The 14,321-nt window shown below is 32.3% G+C and overlaps 2 protein-coding genes across 5 annotated transcripts; one reads left to right on the top strand and one right to left on the bottom strand.

The window, feature by feature from the left end:
• Nucleotides 1-197: 197 nt before the first annotated feature.
• On the bottom strand, nucleotides 198-3,576 carry LOC105199147 (odorant receptor 22c). The gene is made up of 7 exons (XM_039446334.1): nucleotides 3,531-3,576; nucleotides 3,018-3,465; nucleotides 2,239-2,524; nucleotides 1,962-2,061; nucleotides 1,561-1,671; nucleotides 1,153-1,308; nucleotides 198-1,068 (listed from the first exon to the last, which is right to left on the bottom strand). The coding sequence occupies exons 1-7, from the start codon at nucleotides 3,534-3,536 to the stop codon at nucleotides 1,018-1,020; spliced, it is 1,158 nt and encodes a 385-aa protein (XP_039302268.1). The 5' UTR covers nucleotides 3,537-3,576; the 3' UTR covers nucleotides 198-1,017.
• A 723-nt stretch (nucleotides 3,577-4,299) lies between these two features.
• LOC105199146 (probable multidrug resistance-associated protein lethal(2)03659) lies at nucleotides 4,300-13,700 on the top strand. 4 transcript variants are annotated; one of them, XM_026133112.2, is made up of 15 exons: nucleotides 4,300-4,487; nucleotides 5,625-5,822; nucleotides 5,981-6,481; nucleotides 6,896-7,035; nucleotides 7,201-7,449; nucleotides 7,543-7,798; nucleotides 8,100-8,274; nucleotides 8,386-8,542; nucleotides 8,761-8,963; nucleotides 9,276-9,919; nucleotides 10,113-10,789; nucleotides 11,010-11,224; nucleotides 11,478-12,556; nucleotides 12,753-12,860; nucleotides 13,015-13,700. In XM_026133112.2, the coding sequence occupies exons 4-15, from the start codon at nucleotides 6,959-6,961 to the stop codon at nucleotides 13,054-13,056; spliced, it is 3,882 nt and encodes a 1,293-aa protein (XP_025988897.1). In that variant the 5' UTR covers nucleotides 4,300-4,487; nucleotides 5,625-5,822; nucleotides 5,981-6,481; nucleotides 6,896-6,958; the 3' UTR covers nucleotides 13,057-13,700. The 4 variants fall into 4 exon arrangements, with proteins under 4 accessions (XP_025988897.1, XP_011164408.2, XP_025988898.1 ...); XM_011166106.3 differs by having other exon boundaries at nucleotides 5,609-5,822; nucleotides 6,397-6,481; XM_026133113.2 differs by having other exon boundaries at nucleotides 5,609-5,822; nucleotides 6,386-6,481.
• The last annotated feature ends 621 nt before the right edge of the window (nucleotides 13,701-14,321 follow it).

Here is a 14,321-nt window from a genome sequence, read left to right as displayed (position 1 = left end):
TTATGTGAAATATATCCATAAAAATATGTTAGATTTAATGGGAACAATATCGAATAGAATTAAAGCAATACAAAGTTGTGTAAAATAAATTCAAATTTGTGATTTTGGATTCCAAAATTTTTGTTTCTGGGAATTATTATTCTAGATTAATTAATAGCAAAAGTTATCATGTAAAATTAAAATAATCGTAATAATCATTTTTCGAACAAATTCCAAAATTGGAATATATTATAAATTATAATGCATATATATCTTACTTTCATTTTAAATTGGTCGAATAGAATTACAGTTACTTATGATATTTATTCAGAACTGGTAGTGTCAATGGAATTATCGGCGATATAACTATAATCGATCGATGTTATGGATCTAAGTTATATCAATTATTTAATAGCACAATTGTAATTTGAATCAAATATGTTGCTACCATCCTCATTGTACATCTATTATCTTACATCTCTCTATATAAACGAAAACTACCGTAAGACCTTCGTCGAAAAGTAGTTACTCGTAATTATTTTCATTTGACAGTCGCAAGCCACGTTCTAAACCATGAAAAACTTGGTGTAGCATGCAAATCAATTTCTACGAAATACTTGGGAGTTACAAGTGTCCTCAACTTTAAGAAGTGTATAAAACAAATTTCAGATTACAGACTGTATTCAGTATAATTTGTCATTATTATCTGGTATATTACAAAAGTTGTTCACAAAAGGAATACGTGTATCAAAGAAAGAGAATATCTGATTATTATTAATCTCAACATATTTTGTTAAATTTATTCTGATTTTCATGCTTTTTAAATATTTCATAAACATGTGCAAAGAAGAAAAAAAACCATTATCTTTCTTACTCATCAAGATTCCTTAAAAATTATTAGATCTATTAAATCGTATCAATGCTCATTTAGAAAAACATTTGAGGCAATAATTCCTGTTATAAATTATAATTAAATCTGATCATCTATACATGCTTTCACAAATAAGTTATGACGAAATATTTCAAGCTAAAATTCTTTTACATAAAATTGCGTAACACAGACAGATACGCCATCGATGTTTTCACAATCTGAAAACAAAATACGCTCTAAGAAGCGTATGCACAAGCAAAACAATAAAACATAAACAATGTACACATAATTTATTGACTCACACTCGTGAATGTGTTCAATGATAATATGCAGAATTTTCCGGCAGTCAATATTAATGGTCTGTCAGATCGAATCATACAAATGCCGACTAACTTTGTAGATGATGGCGAATTATTGTACCAGTCGGTATTATAAAACGCATCGCTCAATCCGGCACTCTGAATAGATTAATTAATGCCAATATTAGATTACATTTGTCTTACTGACGCACACATTTTTTTAAATAAATATATAATTGTGTAAATAATTTTAAAATGATATTAAAACGAGAGAAAAAAAAAGATTTGCAGACAACAAGACATAAACAAATTTTACATTGAATGTTTATCCGACATTTTGATTTAGATACCATAAATAATGAAATTGCATATCTCAATATTAAGATAAAATTTTCTATTGTTTATAATTACCTCAGTAAAGAGGCACTCGCCCGTGTAGCAATAAGCGAGAATTGTACTACTTACGCAGACTGCATATAATGTAAAAGCTACAACGTTAGCATTATCGCCATATGCCGAAGTCTAAAATATAATTTAAACGATCATTAACTAGTATATAAACATTAATTAATTTACAAAAAAATTGTGCGTGTATTGCTAAATAAAATATTCAATTTCTAAATTCGAACGATTGATATTTTGACGAACAAACTTAAAAGAAGAACAAATTTTACATTTCTTAGAAATGTGATGTTACTAGTCAGTTTTCTACCAATTATAAGATTCTACGAAAATGATGGCGTTTTATTTAGTTTCAATATTTCCTTCACATAATGAAGCTAGTAATCTTCTAATCCTCAAATGAAACTCACCGCAAGCATATGGAACATAGTTAAACAGAGCAAGACTAAAGTGCCCAGAGTTTGCTGCAGGCATATCATGTTGAAACTGTTCTCTAAGATCTCTGCTAATCTGTAATCGCGGTGCACGGTTAGAACATGTGGTTGCATTATTCCTGACATTAAGGTAAATCCTAATTAGCTTGTCATAATCTATAAGGAGCAACATGTTGAATTTAAACGTAAATTTAATATAAAAGTAATTACAAATTTACATATCTAAATACAATAAATAAAATAGGAATTTTACTTTATTAGATGGCGATGCCTTAATACGATGTTAGTGATATGGCGATGGTAGTTCTTATGATCTTTAAGCAAATTGTTAATTTTGTACGATAAAGCGGCAAACTGACCGCAAATGTGAAGAGCCATGCTAAGCACGAAAGCATCCAGTCCACCGTAACCGCATAATATTATCGGTAACATTATCGCCAGGTAGATGCAAACGCATACGTACGTAGCCGTGTCCTTGATCTCAAAGAAGGGATGAACCGGATATGGTAATGTTTCATACGAAAAATTACCGGATATCACTACATGTACATCAGGTTATATTTAATTTTCTATCACTCCTATTATATTTATCCAACTGTAGTCTAATTGGAACGTAGTCATCGATTTCATTGAACTCCGAATAAGACCAATATGTAATTCTACACTATTTTTTATATATTTTTATTGTCTATTAACGTATAGCGTATAAATGAAGTTAAAACATTTACGTATTTAAAACGAAAGTTGTAGCATCGCAATACACTGCTTTATTAAAAAAAATGACAGTGTGCATTTAATTATTTCATTAAATATTTTTGCTTAAGAAATAAAAATCAAATTTTTATTCCTGTTAAATGTCAGTGTATAAAAATATTTAATTAGAGCACAGTTCTATCCGGCACATTTCGCTTTAAAAGAGCAAATAATGATTTCATATCGTTATAAATATCCAACGATTGTTAAGTCATGAAATAGCTAAATACATCATGAAATAGCTATGTCTTACACGTGAAAATGAATAGTTGTACTTACTTATGCTCCATTTTTCGTAAAATAGCCTTAAGTAATACAACGTAGACGTGAATGCCAACATGGGCATCGAAAGCCTCACGAATATCAGAGCGAGCTTGTTGTACTGTAGATATGCCTGTTTTTCCTGAATGTTATCGTACATCCTCGTCGTGAAATCGGGCTCGATGCTTTTCAGAAACGTGGCCATTATTCTGCTGCTCCGTCTGCATATGAGCATCTTTCCCAGTGTCATAGTAAGAAAAACGTTATCCGTGAAATTTGCTATGACGAGTTCTGGTTGGTCGGAATGCCTGATCAGATGGTTCATTCCCATGGTGCAATAAATTACCATGTACGTGGTAAAGAATATGAATACAAGCTGATTCACCCTTTCCGGCCATAAGCCCAGAAAAGTCAGGAACCATTTGTTCCAAACCACTATATTTGACGCGTGAGTGAGATCCGCCGACTGAAAAATGAAATCGTTCAAGAATTCCTCTCTTTCAGACGCAATAGCGGGATTTGCTCTCATACCTGCATGATTTTTTGGACTTCGACACGAGTCGAAGGCGTACAGCAGACTGACAATAAATGTATCGTGCCAGCTTCGAAGTAAACTTTTTCGGTCTAGGGCTGGGTAGCGCTACGAAATGTGATCATGCAAAATGAATGTCCAACACCAATTTTCTTGCAAGATTAATAAGCCAGTCCCTCACTTTTTTTTTGGAAATGCACAAGAACGCTCGTCGTGCGAAATGAATAAGTAATATCAATTTTCTTGCAAGATTAATAAGCCAGTCGCGAATATTTTTTTTTCGTTATCTTCTCGCATGCAAGACATCGAAAGCGGAATCGTATAATAATTTCGACCAAAAATATCGCAGACACGCCGTAATTATAGCCCTCCTCGGAACGTTCTCTTATTTCCCATGCTACGGTGGTAGTTCTTTGACTATTTCGACATGCGCAATATCGTTCCCTTTCACGGCAGCTATTCGCCAGATGTTACTTTCTGATATATAAGAAAAGTGAAGAAAAGATAATGCTCTCGTTCGCGTATCGTATAATTCTCATTCGTATTAAAAATTACGCGAATAATCTAATTACGGTATTTATTTTCCAAAGTGTACCAGCTAGTGCTGAATGAAATAAGTGTGGTAAATTTGTGTGAACGTATATACATAAGCTGAAAAAAGTTTATACTGTATATTCAATTTATAACTATATAAACATCAAGATAACGAGATTCAGTAGACACAAAGTGTCTCTCGCCAAGTACATACAGTATAGCAATCACTCGTAAAAGGCGCTATTGCTGCTTGATGAGATAATTATATATTTTAAATATTTTCTTTTTTTTCTTGAAAGTCTGATTACATTGTGCATGTCGTTTAACTTCGCTTACGATAAGAATGTGTAAGGAAGTATGTCGTAGGCACGATAAAGTATTGTTGCACTCGACCGTGTTGTTTCCAGATGCTTCGAGTTGTGGTGAGTACAATACGCAATATTTCTCTTTAAAATTATTCAAAGTCTTGTAAAGTCAGTTGGATAGTGATTTCTAAATAATATTTTTATTAATATAATCTAGAAGAATTTTGTATATTTCGAGATATATAATGTAAAAAATAATAAAATTAGATATTTGTGAAAGTAATCTTTTTTAATAGATATATTTGTCGAAAATTGCAATTGAAATACATTTGATTTAACAAGGGAACAATCAATTAGGCCTTCCTAGATTTTGCCAAATTTTAAACATGTCATAGTGTAATTTTTTTTTATTAATTCACAGTAATAGAAATCGTGCCAATGTTCAACAATTTATGAGATATTGTTTAAAATTTTCTATTATAATAATTAAACAATTATATAAAAATATATTGTTTGACTTAATACGTTTACTAATAATTAATTGATTACGTATTTCCAAAAAAGTATTATAAAAAATAGCAGGGACGCCCGCACGTCAGCATTTTAATCGAATACCTCACTCGGCTACAACGATTAGCTCATTCCAGACTTATAATATGAACGCGATATATGACTCAATGCGATACGCACACGGGCAACTTCAAACAATGATATCTCGCAAACAGTTGCGCATTGGTATGATTTTTATTTCTACGAATTAGTGGGGAGGGTATACTACATCATGTACACAAAGTTCAATAAAATCTGTGAGGACCAAGGTTGATTGTCCTTTTATAAAATCTTCTATACTCTTCATAAAAAAGAATTTATTACATCTTATTATTTTACGTACACTTAAAAAATATAAATGATCTATGCTATATTTTAAATGGAATATATTAAAAATGATAAGTTTCATATGCTACAATGATAAGCAACGATACAAAAAATATCTAAAAAAGATGTGAGCGTAACAAAGAAATATTATATGTTGAAATAATTAATTTTTACTCTTTACTACTTCATATCGCAATTTATATTAATATCTAAATCTAATAAATCTAATATCTCTTCTTCGCGATATTAGCGGACGTCCTATTTTAAAATTACTTCAATGTTGCAAGATATTTAGTAACAGCATTTTAATATGTTTTTCAAATCGTGGTTCCGCAATCTGATTGTCGTTGTTGACATTCTAGTCTTGTGATTCTACAGCATGACGCCATTGACGAATATGCCGCAGTGGGGAATCAGACAAATGACTGAGTTGGAGAGACAGTTGACCTTTATAGAAAGACTACTTGAGTACAGTCGTTTAGAGCAGGAGCCGATGATCGACAGCAAGCTGAAGCTGCTGAAGACCAAGCCGCCAAACGATTAGCCGACGAATTAGATCTTGTGGAATTTAAAAATGTAAGTTTAAAACAAAAATACACTGCTAAAATTTAAAATAATTAAATTTGTTAAAAAAGGTTTCATATTGTTGCTTATATAGTGAACATTTGCGTTAAATATATTAATTTTTATTTTACATTTTTTTGTGTAATTGTTAATGATGAATATTCTTTTAGTAATTAAGTAACGATAGAAAGAAGTATATTATGTAAATGAATGAGTTGCTAAAATAAAAACATCAAGTTTTAAGGTGCTAACGTTTTAAGAGGACTAAATTATACATATATTAATGCATGTGGCCTTCAAAAAGTGATAAAAATGTGCTATCAGCAAATTTACAACTGATTATGTATCAGGCTGTTAACGAGACTCAGCAGACACAGTAGGGTCTCATATTAAGTACATACTAATACAGCAATTTCACAAGAAAGACGTTACAGTGTATCCGTTGCTCGGTAGTTTCTTAGATAGTTGGTTGTGTAACTTTTAAGTAATTCCTTTTCCTTGGAAATTTGATTGCGTTGTGTACACTGCTCAACTTTAATTACTATAAAAATATGGAAACATGACATAACACACAGGTATGATAAAGTGTCTTCGAGACACTTTTCAGATTCAGCCATGCTGTTTCCAGTTGCTCAATGAAAACTTTAAGATCGTTCTTAGTCGATTTGTCGGTGAGTAAAATACAATTTTGTTTTATAAATTACTCAAAATCTTTTTGAGTAATTAACAATCTTTTTTTGCAGTAATTTAAATTTTATGTTTATTAATATAATGTTTAAAAATTTAATTATCTTTAATCAAACAATTTTTTGTTTGATAAATTTTAAATCGATTCTTCCTTTATATATTTTTCAGTTTAGATAATTTTAATAAAACTTTTTTAAGAATTAATTATTAAGATATCAGTTGAAAATAAGATATTTGAGATAACAGTAATCTTGTTTGAACTTATTATCATGTCAATTTGTCAAATATTGCACTTAAAGTATTTAATGTATAATCTTTTAGTGTACATATCCTATACATCAAAAATAAATAAAAATTTTTTATATTTTATCATTCTTTATAATTAACAAAAAATCTAGGTTGCTCAAGAAGTATTTAAAATTAAATGTATTCGCAAATAAATAAAATTTTATTGTGCCACCATGATAAACAACGATCAGAAAAAATATCCAAAAAATCCACGGCAAAATGCGAATGTAATTTCGCTTATCACCTTTTGGTAAGTATCACAAGCAATGTCTTGTAATGCTGGTTTTTTAAATAAATGGAAATGTATGTAAACATGTGTGTATGTGTAAGATTAAGAATATACAACAATTTGATTAAATAAATTAAATGATAAACTGTATGTGGATTTGAGGAATTTAACAATTAATATACACAGGTGGACTCGAAAAATTTTTCGAACTGGCTACAAAAAGGATTTAGAGGAGACCGATATTTACGCTACACTAACGCAAGATAGAACCAGCAACTTAGGCGAAACTGTAAGCAAAGAATGGGAAAGAGAAGTAGAATCGTGCGCTAGAAAGAAAAATGGCAAGCCGCAGTTATTCAGGGTGCTGTTGCGGATTTTTGCAAAACCCCTTCTACTAATTGGAGTTGCACAAGCAGTTATGGAATTATTTCCTAGGTATCTTAATCAACTAACAATAAACAAATTGTATATTGATATAAAACAATAATTTTGACGTCGCTTTTAATAATGTATTTAATTATGTTACAGGCTGTATAAACCGTTATTACTTGCTACCTTGTTGCGATATTTTGCGAGCGACATAAAGGAATGGCATGACGAGGTGTATTATAGCGCCGCCGGTTTAATTCTGTTGTCATTTGCAGAAACTTTTATTTCACATTATACCGTATATTGCTCCTTTCACTTAGGATTAAAAATGAAGATAGCTTCCACCGCACTGATTTACCAAAAAATATTGAAGCTATCCAATTCTGTATTGGACAATGAAACATCTGTTGGTCAGGTGAGCTAGATACAAATAATGCATTTTTTCAAGATATAATGTTTAATCATATAGCAAATGTAAAGTAAAAGAGAGACAGGACAAAAAAATACAGAAGTGAGTTAAGAACAGGAATATAGAGATAAAGATAATTGTTATTTCAAAATAATTTTGGAAGCAATACTATGTACTGGTAAAGTTAAATAATTATTATGAGAAGCTAATAAATTATTCATAAAATTATAAAAATTGTTTAAAGTAACACATCAATGATTGCTTAGTGAAAGAAAAGTTTGTATTAGAATTTATACCCCGCTTTCAGATGGTAAATTTTCTGAGCAGTGATATTGCCAAGTTTGAAGAGTGCTTATTACATTTACATTACATTTGGATCGCTCCTCTTCAAATCATATGGATCACGTATATTACATTTTCCGAGATTGGATGGGCAGCTCTGATAGGAATATCCATATTTTTACTAATAATGCCTTTTCAAGGTACATTTCTGTTAATATAACAAGATTACTGCTAATATAAAATTGAGCCAAAGCTTTGTAATGATATTCCATTACACGTTTTAATCTATCGAAATGACGTGTATATTTCAGGCTGCTTGGCGAAGATAATCGTACCTTTAATGCTGAAGTTAGCACAGAAAACAGATGCTAGACTTAGGCTGATGAATCAAGTAATCACTGGATTACAAGTAATTAAAATGTATGTTTGGGAGATTCCTTTTTATGCTCTCGTAGAAAAGGCGAGGAAGTAAGTGAGCTTGAAAAGTTTTTGACTAATTTCCTTAAACTACAATTTTTTCTTCATTTATATCACTTCATTAATATATTTGTGCATTGTTTTTCTTTATGTTTAATTAATGAATTCCTTTTGTATTCTTACTTTTATTGAGTTAACACCAATTCTTTCTATTCAATTGAAACTTCTAGGCGTTTTAACAAATTGTGACTGAAATTCGTTATTTCTAGGCGTGAGATGAATATGACAAAGAAATGTTTTATTCTGAAAGAATTAACTTTGACTCTCAAAAACTACATACCACGACTTAGTCTCTTCGCCACAATAGTAACATATGTCCTATTTGGAAATTATATCAATGCCGAAAAAGTGTATTTGGTAACAGCGTATTACAATGTTTTACGGTTCACGACAGCTCATAGGTTTTCGTCAGGTAAGACTATTTCAAGACTTGACACTTATTTACGTTATAAATAATTCACTGAGAAGTAATCCTTAGTTCGTAGATTTATAGATTTACCATTAAGTATATTAAAAGTTAAAAGAAGATAAAGATAAAACGATGAAGTCATACAACGCAGTATAATTAAATCATTTGCCTTGTGTCTTTCAGTTTTAACAATGTTTTAACGATAATACAAAAAATTCATGAAATTTAATACTTATTGAAGAGATAACATTGAGATACGCTCCCAATAAAAATAGGACTTGACAAAAAGGTGATATCTTATAAATTTGTTTATAGGTGTCAATCAAGTGTTACAGGCATTAGTTTGTATCCGCCGGTTGCGAAGATTCATGTTGCACGATGAAATTATTAAAACGAAACAGAGTCCATGTTCCCAGACAGTTCCTGATGCATTCGCACTTCGTATGACCAATGTAAATGCCAAATGGCACGGTGACGGTAAAGACGACACGTTGCGTAAAATAAACTTGACCGTGCCACCTGGAAGCTTCGTAGCCATTGTCGGACAGGTGGGTTCGGGTAAGAGCAGCTTCTTGCAAGCGATACTCCAGGAATTACCATTGACGAGTGGGAGCATCGATAGCCGCGGCAGAATAAGTTACGTCAGCCAGCAGCCATGGATCTTCGCTTCTTCCGTGAAGCAGAACGTTCTGTTCGGACAGCCGATGGACAAGTCGCGTTACGACGAAGTGATCAGAGTCTGCCAGATGGAATCGGACATAGTCTCGTTTCCCCATGGCGATCGCACTATCGTGGGCGAGAGGGGAATGAATCTGAGTGGGGGTCAGCGTGCCAGGATCAATCTGGCTCGAGCGATTTACAAAGATGCTGATATTTACTTGCTGGACGATCCTCTATCTGCCGTGGACTCGCACGTCAGCAAACGTCTAGTGGACCAATGCATCTGCGGCTACCTAAAAGTAAGAGATCCAAGATGCCACATAATCCTTATATTTTAAACATGGAATTTTAATAAAAAGTTTACAAATTGTCCATATTTCATACATAAAGCACTGTAAATGTAATATTTGAAAATACTTAAAATGTAAGATGATACGGGTAGCTTCTTGATTTTGAATTATAATTATTTCATTCAATAATCTCGCCGATTAGGGAAAAACGAGGATTCTGGTGACGCATCAACTGCAGTATCTTCAGCTCGCTGATCAAATTATTGTAATGAACAACGGTAATATTGAACAGAAGGGTACCTTCGACGAATTGCAAGCGTTGGGCCATGATTTTATGAAGCTGGTGAAGGCAACAGATGCGAAAAGCAAAGAGGCTGAGAGTAGACAGATCGATATTCAGCGTCAAATTTCGATGAAAGCTGAGACGAGAGATGACAATGACAACTCGCCGGTTGAATTAAAGGAAGCTATGGCAAAGGGTCGTATATCTGGCGGAATGCTCCTCGCTTACTTTAAAGCGAGTAAGAAGCCTGCTATGATCGCACTGATGATGTTGATCTTCTTAGTGCTCCAATTAGTATCCAGCGGAAGCGATTATTTTATAGCGTTCTGGGTCAACGTCGAATCGAGTTCGTGGCACGATACGAACAACTCTACCCAAGTTTTTCAGTGGGAAGGTCCATTGTCCCGTGATTCCATGATTTACATATATACTGCTATGATAGTGGCTCTCATACTGCTCTGGCAATTGCAATCAGTCGTGTATTACACGGTGTGCATGTGGTCCTCAGTAAATCTTCACTCCGCTATGTTTCGCAGCATACTGCGCGCAACCATGTACTTCTACAGTACTAATCCAGCTGGTCGTATATTAAACAGGTAAATGCGAAAGGATGCGACAACAGTTAAACATGATTATTAAAATGTTTCATCAATGCAAGGATTTTGTAGCTTTTATCATTAATTTCTTATATTTGGTTTCACTTAATTATCTTTGATCATTATAAGGCTTTTTTTTTATCGCACTTTATTTTAATTTTTTAATTAACTGCAACTCAAACTTAATCTAAAAAAGAAAAATGTCTCTGATTTTAATTAGGTTTGCCAGAGATATCAATATTATCGACATAATGCTGTCGATATGCGTATTTGATGTCATAGTAACCATATTTAATTCGATCACAATATCAATTATGGTCGTGGCGATTACTCCATGGCTGGCGATACCTACGGTGTTCTGCGCTTGCATTTGTACCTATTTCCGCAAGATATATATCTCTACGGCTCGCAGCATCAAGCGCCTCGAAGGGACAAGTAAGTAATCTACGAAAGACGATATTTTTAACTAAGATATATCATAGACTATTTTCTATTTCAGATATTTATTTATTACGTATTCAAGAAATATTATTTATTAAGGATATTTATTAGGAAAGAAAAGATCACCGTGATCCATTTTCATTCTTCCTAAATAAATATTTTTAAAGTAGCTTTCTTCAAATTAGATTTTGCTTTCAAAAATGGAAATTAAAGTAAACAATGCGATAACAAAGAACAATTTATTCAGCACGTTCGCCGATCTTCGATCATCTCGGAGCGTCTCTGCAAGGACTCGCGACAATTAGAGCTTTCAACGCTGAAGAGATATTAACAGCGGAGCTGTATAATCATCAAGATGTCCATACGTCTGCCTGTTTCCTCTTCCTGTCTACTTCTCGAGCCTTCGGCTTCTACATTGATATGATCTGTCAACTTTATGTCGGGATAATAATCATAATTTTCACAGTCTTCAGTAATCTGGCTGTCGTTGGCAACATTGGTCTGATAATCACGCAGGTCATGTCGTTGACGATCATGCTGCAGTACGGAATCAGACAAACGGCCGAACTGGAGAGTCAGTTGACCTCTGTAGAGAGAATACTTGAGTACAGTCATTTAGAGGAGGAGCCGATGATCGACAGCAAGTCGGAGACCAAACCGCCGGACGATTGGCCGACGAAAGGTCTAGTAGAATTCAAGAACGTAAGCTTAAAGTACAATCGTCGAGGAGCCTACATCCTCAAGAACGTCAGCTTCATCGTTTTGCCAGAAGAAAAGATCGGTATCGTCGGCAGAACCGGCGCGGGAAAGTCGTCTCTGATAAACGCTCTCTTTCGTCTGGCCTGCGTCGAGGGCAAGATCTTTATAGACGGCGTATCCACTGATGCGATCGCTCTGCACGACTTCCGCTCGAAGATCAGTATTATTCCTCAGGAGCCGTTCCTGTTCAATGGCAGTCTGCGACGTAATCTCGATCCCTTCGATCAGTATTCCGACACTGTGCTATGGCAGGCGCTTCAGGATGTCGAGTTAAAGGAGACGATCTCCGAGATGGCCGCCGGACTGAACACGAAGGTGTCCGATGAGGGATCGAACTTTAGCGTTGGTCAGAAACAACTGTTGTGCCTTGCGCGAGCTATTATCAAGAACAATCGGATCATGGTACTGGACGAAGCAACTGCCAACATCGATCCTTACACGGACTCCCTTATACAAAAAACAGTTAGGACGAAATTTATAAACTGTACTGTGTTCACCATAGCTCACAGATTGAACACTATTATGGACAGCGATAGAATATTTGTGATGGACGCTGGACAACTTGTGGTAAATACAAATAGCTAAATAATTAAAAAGAATGGTATATTTTTTAATATTACAATTCAGTTTTTGGTACTTCTTGTCTATTTTTACTTAAAGAAGTAAATGATGTTGGAAGTTTCTTGTAATCATTATAAAAACAATTTACAAAAAATATATACACATACTACATATGTATGTACATAATAATTGTTGATTTTAGGAATTTGGCCATCCATATATCCTTTTACAACAAAAAGAATATTTCTATAATATGGTACTGCAGACTGGTACTGCGATGGCCGAGAATCTTATTGATATAGCTACGAAAGTAAGTAGTAAATAAAATTTAACAATTAGTTCAAAATAATAAAATATTTACAATTAAATATTTTATTTTAAAGTGGTAATTACTTAGAAAAATATTGTAAATTACATTATTCTTATAAATTTTGTTGCTATCAAGTTATTTTGATTTTTTACAGAATTTCTATAATAAGGAGAAATCGCCGTCCACATTATTATAATTTTCAATATGAATATATTGAAATTTCCAATTTCCATTATGTCTCGAAAAAATGATCTAAACAATCCTAAACAACGATGAGTTTATTAATCTCAGTATAAATATACACTTTGCATTAACAAAACAACTTTATTTTTAGTGTAACTTTTACACGGCACTCCCGGGAACCAATCGCGCGCGATTGGATACACGGTTTTCTCTTTGAAAAATTGTTTGGGTCAACTGAAGAAAAGAATTTGTAAAAGTTACCAAATGTTGAATGAAATAATGCCACTTAAGTATATTGATTAATATTACCAAAAATAATTTTGCTTTTCTAAACATTTTGCAAGTATTATCCAATTTAATAATGTTTACAAAAATTTTGAAAAGTAAAATTAGTTTTTATTATATTAAAATCAAATATATAATTATTTAAATTTATTTTACCCAACATTTGGTAGCTATTATCAAACTCTTTCTTTCGATGATTTTTTTTTTGTCCTGTGCAGGACATTTGAAAAGTATTCAAATATACTTAATGAGAAAATTTATTTATGACTTACCAACCCAATGCGCGACGAGCAAAGTTATTCAGTCACGAAGCTACAATGATACTGTAACACAAACAAAAAATTCAAAAATTAAAACTGTGCTCAAAATAATCGACATTTCAAAAGTTACTTTTTATACACCCAGAGAAAGGTTTCTTTGAGTCAAAAAATATTTGTTTTATTCAAAAAAATTTGTGCATTGCTATACGATTAAAGAAAATTTCTTTGACTTAAAGAAATTTTTTGTTTCTTTTATTAAAATTAAAGAAATGATGTGCAATAAAAATTTTTTTTTAATGACGGAAATATATTTTTAAAACCAGTACAACTAAATTATTTCTTATATTTCTGTCAATACTTTTTTTGAATTAAATAATTATTTGTTTAAATTAAATAATTTGGACGAATAATTTATTTACTTTTAAAAAGGTTAATAATGTTATTTCTAAAACAAAATAAATTTTTATTTTTAGCAAAGCTATTTTTATTCTAACTTAAAAAAACCAAGTTTAAAAAAAATTGGAGCGCGAATATATACAAAAGAATGATATAAATTTTGGATTAAGTGTAGTATTTTGAAATTTTGATATAGAAATAAAAATATATTTAATAAAACATTTTCTTACTTCTTTTTCATTAAAAATTATGTAATAGGCGGATAGACATAAAACGTTGGATATAAAAGGATAAAAAATAAAATAATAAAGAAAAGAAAGACACTTGCATTCTGTTA

This window comes from Solenopsis invicta, chromosome 2 (assembly GCF_016802725.1).
Source record: "Solenopsis invicta isolate M01_SB chromosome 2, UNIL_Sinv_3.0, whole genome shotgun sequence".
NCBI classification, from domain to species: Eukaryota; Metazoa; Arthropoda; class Insecta; order Hymenoptera; family Formicidae; genus Solenopsis; species Solenopsis invicta.
Note: the sequence above shows the minus strand (reverse complement) of the source record. Positions and strands in the feature narration are given on the sequence as shown.

Excerpts from the sequence above, each read along its gene's own strand:
- LOC105199147 (XM_039446334.1), bottom strand. Across the intron at positions 1,309-1,560 it reads GCGAGTGCCTCTTTACTGAG|AGTGCCGGATTGAGCGATGC; the intron begins GTAATTATAAAC and ends TAATCTATTCAG. Across the intron at positions 1,069-1,152 it reads CATTGAACACATTCACGAGT|ATTGTGAAAACATCGATGGC; the intron begins GTGAGTCAATAA and ends TTTTGTTTTCAG.
- LOC105199146 (XM_026133112.2), top strand. The coding sequence starts at position 6,959 with ATGATAAACAACGATCAGAAAAAATATCCAAAAAATCCACGGCAAAAT. Across the intron at positions 7,036-7,200 it reads ATTTCGCTTATCACCTTTTG|GTGGACTCGAAAAATTTTTC; the intron begins GTAAGTATCACA and ends TAATATACACAG. Across the intron at positions 8,543-8,760 it reads CTCGTAGAAAAGGCGAGGAA|GCGTGAGATGAATATGACAA; the intron begins GTAAGTGAGCTT and ends CGTTATTTCTAG.